Source organism: Diplotaxodon limnothrissa, linkage group LG10, assembly GCF_057381915.1.
Source record: "Diplotaxodon limnothrissa isolate DT_005_m linkage group LG10, D_limnothrissa_male_GT1.1, whole genome shotgun sequence".
NCBI classification, from domain to species: domain Eukaryota; kingdom Metazoa; phylum Chordata; class Actinopteri; order Cichliformes; family Cichlidae; genus Diplotaxodon; species Diplotaxodon limnothrissa.
In genome coordinates this window covers 19,723,494-19,734,460 of record NC_140605.1, presented here as the reverse complement: position 1 = coordinate 19,734,460, position 10,967 = coordinate 19,723,494, and the positions used below count along the sequence as shown (strand labels likewise).

The following is a 10,967-nucleotide window of genomic DNA, read 5'->3' as shown; positions in this document are numbered from 1 at the left end:
CAGAGGAAAGGCGTCAGTCTGGCAGGATGATATTTCAACCATTCATCTATTTTACTGAAGATGCAAAAACAAGCTCCGGTTAAAGTGAACAGTTAAACTCAAGTTTGCATCGTTCTTCATCCTCAGCTGGCTCATGTCATTCTCAACTGTAATAAGAACAGATGCAAGAAAAGCAAAGTTAGACAAAAACCTAAAGAGACTCAAAAACATGGATTTAGTTTAAGATCTGATAAGAACAATTAGAGACGCACCTTAAATATTCTTTTGCTGAAGCCAAGCCAGTGTGGAAAGTCAAACAGAGCATCAGAATAATATTTGAGGGTGAAGGAGGCGTCTCTCCACACGGGCTTGACCTTCATGAGGTCGTCAGATATGAGGTTTTTTGCTGCCCAGCTCTCCATTTCTTCAGTCAGGTCAATCTGAAATGAAGGGAAAGGTAACATATAGTGATTCTGAATAAAAGAGGCTCGTGCAACAGAAGCACCATGAAGTCCTGCTCACATCCACTCTGTAGCTTTCTCCAGTAACAGAAGAGATGGTCCCATCCATGCCTCTCTCCAGCTGCCACTTGGTGAACGGCTCGTTGCCATCGATGCACACCACATACTGCTTCACCACTGAAAGTTCATGAGGAAAGAGTAAAAAAGTCAGAAAAGGAGAGAGTTTGCGCAGAAACATGGTGTAAGAAGCAAGCTTTCACTGTAATGTGAACTCCACCCAAATCTGGAGGCCTGCATGAGTCAGCTGTGCCAGCGAGCAGCCCACAGCTGTAACATACGGAGTTGTTTTCACCACTGTCAGCTCTTTGTACTGTGTGTAATTACTGTTAGATGACAGCTTGTGTGTAGGGAAACACTTACCGCTGAGTTCTCTGGCTGCCTTTTTGTTGCTCACTGAGGATTGTTCTTCGCAGGCTGAAATCAGCAGATAGATCTCCTTGGACAGCAGACTCTTCCTCGTGCTGCTGTATTCCCACAAGTTGTGCATTTTCACTTTTCTGTGGCCAAAAGCAAAACAGAAAGAGTTTCATATTCATTGCTTGTACATATGAACGCATAAATAAATGAATATACATTTGGGTGTGCATTTCTGTCTTTTCTCACCTTCCCAGCGAGTTGTGGAAAACGAACTTCTTCCCGCAGGACTGGAAGTCGTCGATGAGCACCAGGCTCTTCTCCTCGTTGCAGCGGACTCGGTAACCCGATCCGAGAGTCTCCACAGAGAAACCTGGCGGTGGATTTCTCACAAACTCCTCCACTTCTGTCACTCTCATCCTGCTGCCCGACTGCTTGTTTACCGGCATGCTGTCACGTTTTCTTCTCTCACCTCCTGCCGACGTTTATGTGGTCTAGTTCTTCTTCTTCTTCTGTATAGGGTTGGCAAACAGCAAAATGGTGTAATGTGGTCTAGTTGATGGACTTCTGAGCCTTTAGTAACGCCCACCGACCACCAAGTCTAAAGAGATGAACTGATATGATTTCCGCTCCCTTTGAGCCAAAATAAAAGCCTTTAGTTACCGCGCTATGGAGGTGATCCATAGCTGCTTGATCAGGTGATTCAACCTTTTAACTCATCCTGTTCAAAGACGCCAGCGGCCGATTCCAGCTTCTCAGAAGGAAAGATTGAAGAAGAAGGAAGATTTTGCATAATCCATCCATCCATCCTCATCCACTTTGTCCGGGGCCGGGTCGCGGGGGCAGCAGCCTAAGCAAAGAGGCCCAGACCTCCCTCTCCCCAGCCACCTCCTCCAGCTTATCCGGGGGAATACCAAGGCGTTCCCAGGCCAGCCGAGAGATATAATCTCTCCAGCGTGTCCTGGGTCTGCCCCGGGGCCTCCTCCCGGTGGGACATGCCTGGAACACCTCACCCAGGAGGCGCCCAGGGGGCATCCTTGTCAGATGCCCGAACCACCTCAGCTGGCTCCTTTCGATGTGGAGCAGCAGCTGCTCTACTCTGAGCCCCTCCCGGATGGCCGAACTTCTCACCCTATCTCTAAGGGAGAGGCCAGCCACCCTTCGGAGGAAGCTCATTTCTGCCGCTTGTATCCGCGATCTCGTTCTTTCGGTCACTACCCACAGCTCGTGGCCATAGGTGAGGGTAGGGACGTAGATCGACCGGTAAATTGAGAGCTTCGCTTTTACACTCAGCTCCCTCTTCACCACGACGGACCGGTGCAGCGTCCGCATTACTGCAGCTGCAGCCCCAATCCGTCTGTCGATCTCCGGCTCCCTTCTCCCATCACTCGCGAACAAGACCCCGAGATACTTGAACTCCTCCACTTGGGGCAGGAACTCATCCCCGACCCGGAGTGGGCACTCCACCCTTTTCCGGCTGAGAACCATGGCCTCAGATTTGGAGGTGCTGATCCTCATTCCCGCTGCTTCACACTCGGCTGCGAACCGTTCCAGTGCGAGCTGGAGGCCCTCACCCGATGAAGCCAACAGAACCACATCATCTGCAAAAATCAGAGATGAGATTCTGAGGCCACCAAAGCGAAAGCCCTCCGCCACTTGGCTGCGCCTAGAAATCCTGTCCATAAAAATTATGAACAGAACCGGAGACAAAGGGCAGCCCTGGCGGAGCCCATCACCCACCGGGAACGAGTCCGACTTATTGCAGGTGTTGTGCCAAAAAGTGATTGTCTGCTAGAAACTGATTGCCGTCCGCGGGAGCGCGCGCAGCTGCTTAAAGCTGCAGCGCCCGGATTACTTGCGTTGCCAGCTACTTTCGTGCAACTGATATAACGTGGGGGGAAAAAACCCCAAACACATTTATGCCTTTGTTATTAGGCAAAGGTATGCATTTATGGAGCTTTAACGTTTCTTGTAACCGAATTATGACGCTTATCAGAAGGTTGCTTTCAGTGTGTAGCGCAGTCACGAATGACTACACGCATCACGATGGAATAATTAATGCCCACAGGTTTAGTATGTCTACTCTCGTTGTTCATATTTGTTATAAGACTGTCGAATAGTAGTTAAAACAATAAAGACCTATTGTGCCAGTATCACCATGACTCTTTCTTGTTTGTTCAGAATAACGACTGAGAACATGGCATTTTAGCGCTACCAAAAAGTGATTGTGGCCTATAACTTGTCACTGAAACAATATTTCGGCTTCAAACTTGTTGGATATATTCCAGAAGGGTTACATGTGATATATTATATCCCAAAAACTCTCCAAGAACTGCTGAATAACTTGTACAGGAACAATAAAACTGATAATATGCCATTTTCAAGCTGCCAAAAAGTGATTGTGGCCTATAACTTGTCACTGAAACAATATTTCTGCTTCAAACTTGGCGGATGTCATTTAGAAGGGTCATATGTCAAATATTACATCTCAAACAGTCCCTTAGAACTGCTGGATAACCTGTAAAGGAACATTAACATTGATAATAAGCCATTTTCAGCCTGCCAAAAAGTGATTGTGGCCTATATCTTGTTAATGAAATACTATTTCTGCTTCAAACTTGCTGCATGTCATTCTGAAGGGTCCTATGTGACACATTATATCTCAAACAGTCCCTTAGAACTGCTGAATAACCATTAAGGGAACGATAAAACTGATAATATGCAATTTCCAACCTGCCAAAAAGTGATTGCCGCCTATATCTTGTCACTGAAACAATATTTCTGCTTCAAACTTGTTGGATATCATCCAGAAGGGTTACATGTGACATATTATATCCCAAACACTCTCCAAGAGCTGCTGAATAACTTTTAAAAGAACATTAATACCGATAATATGTCATTTTCAACCTGTGCATAAAACGTCAAATTTCAAAAATGTTGTAATTCAAAAATAATACAAAAAAAGGATAATGGCCAAATGGAAACAGGTGGGAGGAGATCTGCTTAAACACATTGGGAACACCAAGTAATAGGAAAGACAAAACAAACGGTAATAAAAATGTCATTCCAATACAGCACTTATTAATTGAAGCGAAAACCAAAAACAAATAACAATTACATCCAATTAAAGAAGAAACCACCAGTTAAAATAAACTAACAAATAGACCAGAAACAGGGGGTATAGCGGAAGCTCAACACCAGTTAACCATGGAACAACATATATATTAATTCTTTGCATACAGTAACTATGCTAACATGTTAGGAAACACAAAATAATTGAATCATCCTACAAACAAATTGCAATCAAAGCTGAACTCTAATGTTGTGAACAACACAGAAACACACACAGCAACACGAACATAAATTAATGATTTAATAAACAAATAAACAACCAATAAATATTATAGGAGACAACGATACAAAACAAGAAACATTTCAAAAACATTTCAAAAACATAACTTAACCATTTTACCACTACTGTAATAAGTAATAAGTTATAGATATCTATACGATATGTACATGAACACACATATGTACACACTAAATATACATATACTGTATACCTGCATGTCCATAAACATAGAAGGTGCATTGTGCATGAATGGTAACCATGGATGTCCACAAAGTCCAGTGAATTATGACATCGTGCTTGAGGAGTTATAGAGTCTAACTGCTGTTGGGATGAATTATCTGGGAAAGTGCTCCTTCCTGCAGCAAGGATGTTTCAGGAAGGAGCTGTGATAGTTGTCTAAATTGGTTCATATTTATCATAGTTTCATAACAGTTTTCATAATTATTTTCCCACTTTAGTTGTTACTCCTGTTCCATCTTTGCTGGGGTTTTGTTCATGTTTACCTGCCTTAATAAAATCACTTGCTTTTTGTTCTAGTCTCTGCTCTGTCTCCTCCAGTGTCTCCATTTGTGTCATCGTTCTTGTTCAACACAAGCACTTACTGTGATTTTTCTAAAAATAAATATGATTCAAATCTTTGGAATAGCAAATGTTACTACAAATAATGACTGCATTGTTATATATTTTATTCACAGTTTGCAGAGTGCATCTTAAAAGATGTTCCAGTAGAGTTTGAGAACTCTGCTTCAAGTATTGCAAGTTTGAGACAACAGATTGCAATATGTCTTCTTGAGAATACAGGTATAGTTACAGAGATGTAATATTTGACATATGACCCTTCTGAATGACATCCACCAAGTTTGAAGCAGAAATAGTATCTCAGTGACAAGTTATAGTCCACAATCACTTTTTGGCAGGTCGAAAATGGCATATTATGGGTATTAATGGTCCTTTAATAGTTATTCAACAGTCCTTAGAGACTGTTTGAGATATAATGTGTCACATGTAACCCTTTTGGATGATACCCAACAATTTTGAAGCAGAAATATTGTTTCAGTGACAAGTTATAGGCCACAATCACTTTTTGGCAGCTTGAAAATGGCATATTATCAGTTTTATTGTTCCTGTACAAGTTATTCAGCAGTTCTTGGAGAGTTTTTGGGATATAATATATCACATGTAACCCTTCTGGAATATATCCAACAAATTTGAAGCCGAAATATTGTTTCAGTGACAAGTTATAGGCCACAATCACTTTTTGGTAGCGCTAAAATGCCATGTTCTCAGTCGTTATTCTGAACAAACAAGAAAGAGTCATGGTGATACTGGCACAATAGGTCTTTATTGTTTTAACTACTATTCGACAGTCTTATAACAAATATGAACAACGAGAGTAGACATACTAAACCTGTGGGCATTAATTATTCCATCGTGATGCGTGTAGTCATTCGTGACTGCGCTACACACTGAAAGCAACCTTCTGATAAGCGTCATAATTCGGTTACAAGAAACGTTAAAGCTCCATAAATGCATACCTTTGCCTAATAACAAAGGCATAAATGTGTTTGGGGTTTTTTCCCCCCACGTTATATCAGTTGCACGAAAGTAGCTGGCAACGCAAGTAATCCGGGCGCTGCAGCTTTAAGCAGCTGCGCGCGCTCCCGCGGACGGCAATCAGTTTCTGGCAGACAATCACTTTTTGGCACAACACCTGCAATGCGAACCAAGCTCTTGCAACGGTTGTATAGGGATCGAATGGCCCGTAGCAATGGGCCAGACACCCCATATTCCCGCAACACCTCCCACAGGACACCCCGAGGGACACGGTCGAATGCCTTCTCCAAGTCCACAAAACACATGTAGACTGGTTGGGCAAGCTCCCATGCACCCTCAAGTATCCTGGAGAGGATAAAGAGCTGGTCCAGTGTTCCGCGACCAGGACGAAAACCGCATTGTTCCTCCTGTATCCGAGGTTCGACTAACGGACGAATTTTGCATAATTGCAGCTGAAATGTATCATAAAAATGCAGTGTCTGTACACGATTAATTAAATATGATTATACGTCTATCTGTGAATGTTTAGAGGGAATAACGTGGTTTGAACTGTTGGCGAAATAAAACACGATGAAGACGTCGCGCTTGAAATTAATTTGATCCGTTTTTATTAGAATTGTTTTCTAATTGTGTTTTGTAAAATAGGTCAAGCAATTAATCATAGCCCAAGGGGTGTTAAACATAGAGCACCGGGGCTAGAATTGAATCTGGCCCACTGAAGCTTTGGAAAATGTATTTCTGGTTTTTCACTATCTAAAGTGAAAATGCGTGTGTGTGGGTGCGTGTGATGTTTTCATAGTGGGCCCACAGTAACAAAAAAAACCCCTCATAATTGTTTTTTTATTACAGGACATTCTGATCAGTTTGCAATCTCTCCTGTATTTTATAGACCTATTACTTATACTTTATGAGAGTCATGTGGACAAATTTATTACATTTACTACAGCAGCGTTTTTTCAGCGTGTCGAAAAAGTGAAACTTGGTGTGTTGAAGTTGTACTTTTTAAATTATTAAAAGATATCTGGGGGATTCAGTGTGTAGTTAAACTTCGGTACACTGTCAGAAACGGGAGTTTCACTGTGGTCTGGCCGTCATATATAGGTTAACTGAGAAAATATGAGTCCTTGTGCTGTTATTTTGAATTCACTTTTGTTTACTTTCCATTTAGTAGAGTAGAGCATGATGGATCAGCTTTTATCAAATGACCTACATACATATGCAGGAGTACGCCTGCACAAACAGAGACTCGGTGACAACGCAGAGCATTTTAAAACATTGGTGGTTAATGAATAACCTGCAACCTGTGTTTCTGCTTCATTCCAACACCCTGCCCCACTTATGGGAATTTCTTATCACGTTGCAGGCCCTGTGCTCAAGCTTTGTTTGTCTCTATGAGCAAGTGGTTATATTGTTGCTTTATTTAACTTCAGATCACATTTACAAATCACATATCGCTCATGTTTTGCCATTCCTGCACAGGCTCCAGTCTCTGTTCAAACTTGAGCCACTTTAGAAATAACTAGTTACGCTAACATGCATTGAGAGAGTCACAGTGCTAACCACCTCACCGCTATGCTGCCAATATCGATTTTGATTTACCTGGTAAGGTGGGGAGGCGAACTCTGAGCGGGCTCTCACTGCTGGGGTCAAATGCACCCACTGGGGGACAGTGTGAGGCAGACTGGATCAAAGCACTCACTTGATCTTGATAAATTCAGGAGTTTAAAGCAATTTTGGCAAGTGATTTTTTTGTCTCTGTTTGAAAGGAAGCAGACATTGGTTCATCTCTTTTTATTGCTGTTAACTGATTATTTGTATTAAACTGTTCATTAAAAAAAATCAGAATATCTGACAGCAGTGTTTTGGAAATAGGTTTTCATTATTTTTTATGTTTTCCATTGCATTCTGTAGACAAAACATTTACCCAGCAAAGTGAGAGCTCAGTTAGTTCAGTGCATTAAATGATCAAATGTTGTTCTGTAGGAGAGACTTTAACACTCCAGAGGCTTATACACTTATGTCAGTGCGCCCCAGGGCAGCTGTGGCTACAATGTAGCTTGCCATCGCCAGTGTGTGAATGTGTGAATGGGTGAATGACTGAATGTAGTGTAAAGCGCTTTGGGGTCCTATGGACTAGAAAAGCGCTATACAAATGCAGGCCATTTACCATTTATAAATGAAATCTAATAAAAGAGGAAATGGAAAAAGAAACACCAAAATCAAAGTAAAAATATGTGATCAGAGACAAGAAACACACAAAAATGTTATAATTCTTCATAAAAGCAAAAAATAAACACATACAGCACATACAGTGCTGGTAGAAGAAATAAGGACTCTCCATCATCATGCAGAAAATGTGAAGTCTCTGAGACAGCAGGCATAGTTATCAAATTCATCTGTAACGAACAGTGAATAGTTACAGTATGACAATAATACCTGATGTTCCACACATCATCCATTACATGAGTTTTCACAGGTACACTGCAGCAGACACAAAGTTATCTCTAATATTTCTAACTCACCTAATGGCTCATGTCTGCTTTCTGCGTCACAGAGGCAGACATGAGAGTAACACCTGTCCAGTATTGCCCTGTAGTAGCTGGGATAGGCTCCAGCCCCGTCCCCTGCAAGCCTAATGAGGATAAATAGAGGGAATGGATGGATAATGGCTCAATCTTGAATGAAAAGACAAAAAATAGGGGAAAAAATCAGCCTGTCATCTACACTTTATTTCATTTGCCCGAACATTTTCTATCATGTAGACAGAAAAGCCAACAGATCTCATGTTTCACAAGCAAGAAATGTATATTTTGTTAAATGATTGCAACTAATTGCATCTAAATAATCACTGATAAGACCCCTAAATGGTGCTACTCCCTTCATAACCTCTTTTTAAAGGCTATGGATCAAGTGACCTGGTGACCAATTGGTTTGAGTACATATCACAGGCTACAGTGCACGTATTGTTGGGGATAAGCGAACAACATTTGCACTACTTTAGCTAAATTCATACTTTTACACACTTCCGTCATTAATCATTTTCCAACTACTGCCAGTCACCGTTCCTCCTTGGCCGTCCTTTTACTGAATGCCATTTCCTGCTCTGTTCCCACGGTTCCTGTGTGTCTCTGAGTAGCAAAGGCAAACACGGAAAAAGGTTTGTGAAATTCTCTGAAGTACAGCGTCAACCATACAGAGATATGCTCATCTCTGATGGTATAATATCCCTGCTGTCTTTTTGTTTTTGTTTTATTTAAAATAAATAAATAAATGAGTGTACTGAAGGAAACTATAAGACAAAAAACATAAATAACGCGTCTTGTGAAGTATGTGTTTATTACACGAGACCGACTTTGTCAAACGTGCTTTATTGTTTACTGCACTGTATTAAGAGAGTGTTGTCAGCATTTCCTGACTTTCCTTCTCATCTTTGTTCCTCAAACACTTAAAAAGTTTCAGGCACTCAGAAATCTGCGTGCTTTGTTGCTGTCACAGCCATTTCAGCTCTGCTGTCTGTAAATGATCTGTGATTGTTTCCTAGGCTCTTGTCGCAGGTGACCTCAAAATGTACTAATAACAGCTTGTGTTTACGCTTGTTCTGGTCGCATTTGCATGGATGCTTATCACACTTTCTTAGTATTAATGTCATGTCTGATTCATAAATGAATGTAAAGGACAGTGTAAACATTGCACACCCACACAGAGAATTTAATTTATGATATAAAGGCAAACAGATGAGAGCAGCGTTTGCTCTCTGCTTGTAGATCATAGTATGTTTCTGAGAAGAACAAAATCACACCTGCTTCTGAATTTAGTGGTGCTTACATTATATGTCCAAAGGTGTGTGGACACACAATATATTCATATGTAAAAAGGTTAGAGAAGTTATTTCAAAACGATAGACAAGACAACTATGTTACTACAATCTGTTGCTGAAAAGCAAAGCCAGCAAATAAGTGCAAAAACCTGTAGTTCCTGGAGTGGAGTCAATACCCATAGGCTCCCATCTCAAAAGCCTCAATTGTCTATTTTTGGCTGCTCCTTTATTTACCAGGGGTCACCACATTGTTTAGATCTACATCTTTAATCTGGCAATATGTAAACCAATATATCTACGACTGTTGTTGTGATTTAGTGACATAATTAAAATTGCATTGAACTAAACAACCTTATCGCACATGTTTACAACCTGATACAAAGAGTTTTATCTCTAAGGGTAGTTTTCCCCTATTCAGGAATGATGGGTGGAGATCAATTGAAGCCTTAATCGTAGCTTTGTTTCATAAGCTGCTGTAGCTGATCGGTGCCTCCTGGGCCTCACTTTCACAAACTAGCCCCTCTGACCTGGACCTCTCACTCATCCTGTTGCTACCTTATCATGCTTTAGGTGAAATTAGTTGTACAACTTTTTTACAGTCTTCAGCAAAAACCTGAGCCCCTCCTATAATGTTGATATCGCAGGTCCAACATGGCAGAACAATAAGTTCAGGTGGATGTCGGAAGAATTTACTAATGTAAAGCTGCAACACTTACGATCGCGTTGGAGTCAGGTCAAAATAGATGCAGTCTAAATTTTTTTAGACATGTTGTACTGATATTAGAGGGGGTGATTAGAAAATGCTTTCCCGCTAGAGAGAGAATTTGTGTTTTTAGAGATCAAAATGCTACTTTTGCGGTGGAAAAAGCAACTGACTGTCGCCAGAGAGCTTTAGAGACAAAGCAATAACTCTGAGTCTTACAACATTAAAATAACACATCAAACACATTCCTGTTTACGTCAACTCTCTGCCAAAAAAATGTAAAATACAACTACATTTCGTTTGGGTCCCATTGTCACAAGAAGCACACCATTACCTGGAATATCATTGTTCATAGACCCGAACCATAAAATACAGACCCAAAGGGAATTCTTCATTATGCACTGAAATACGAGATTTTTTGCTATTAATGAATGAATGAATGAATATGAATGAATGAATGAATATGAATGAATATTCTTTATTGTCATTGTCACAGGTACAATGAAATTGAAAGATGTCTCTGGTCAGTGCAACATCACAAAAGATAAATACTTAAAAACTATAATTAAATACTTAAAAACTATAATGATAGGATATAAAAGATAGAAATACATATAAAATACAGTATTCTCATACCGTAGATACACCCAAGCAATCCAGGCCTAAGGCCCCATACAGACACTCAAC

At 40.8% G+C, this 10,967-nt stretch overlaps 1 protein-coding gene across 2 annotated transcripts; it reads right to left on the bottom strand.

Annotated features, from left to right (window-relative positions):
- Positions 1 to 239: 239 nt before the first annotated feature.
- Positions 240 to 7,399, bottom strand: LOC146624302 (mesenteric estrogen-dependent adipogenesis protein-like). 2 transcript variants are annotated; one of them, XM_085363844.1, is made up of 5 exons: positions 7,360 to 7,399; positions 1,104 to 1,366; positions 861 to 997; positions 502 to 617; positions 240 to 419 (listed from the first exon to the last, which is right to left on the bottom strand). In XM_085363844.1, exons 2-5 carry the CDS (start codon positions 1,301 to 1,303, stop codon positions 240 to 242), a joined length of 633 nt encoding a protein of 210 aa, XP_085219970.1. In that variant the 5' UTR covers positions 1,304 to 1,366; positions 7,360 to 7,399. The 2 variants fall into 2 exon arrangements, with proteins under 2 accessions (XP_085219970.1, XP_085219971.1); XM_085363845.1 differs by lacking the exon at positions 7,360 to 7,399 and having other exon boundaries at positions 1,104 to 1,369.
- Positions 7,400 to 10,967: the final 3,568 nt, after the last annotated feature.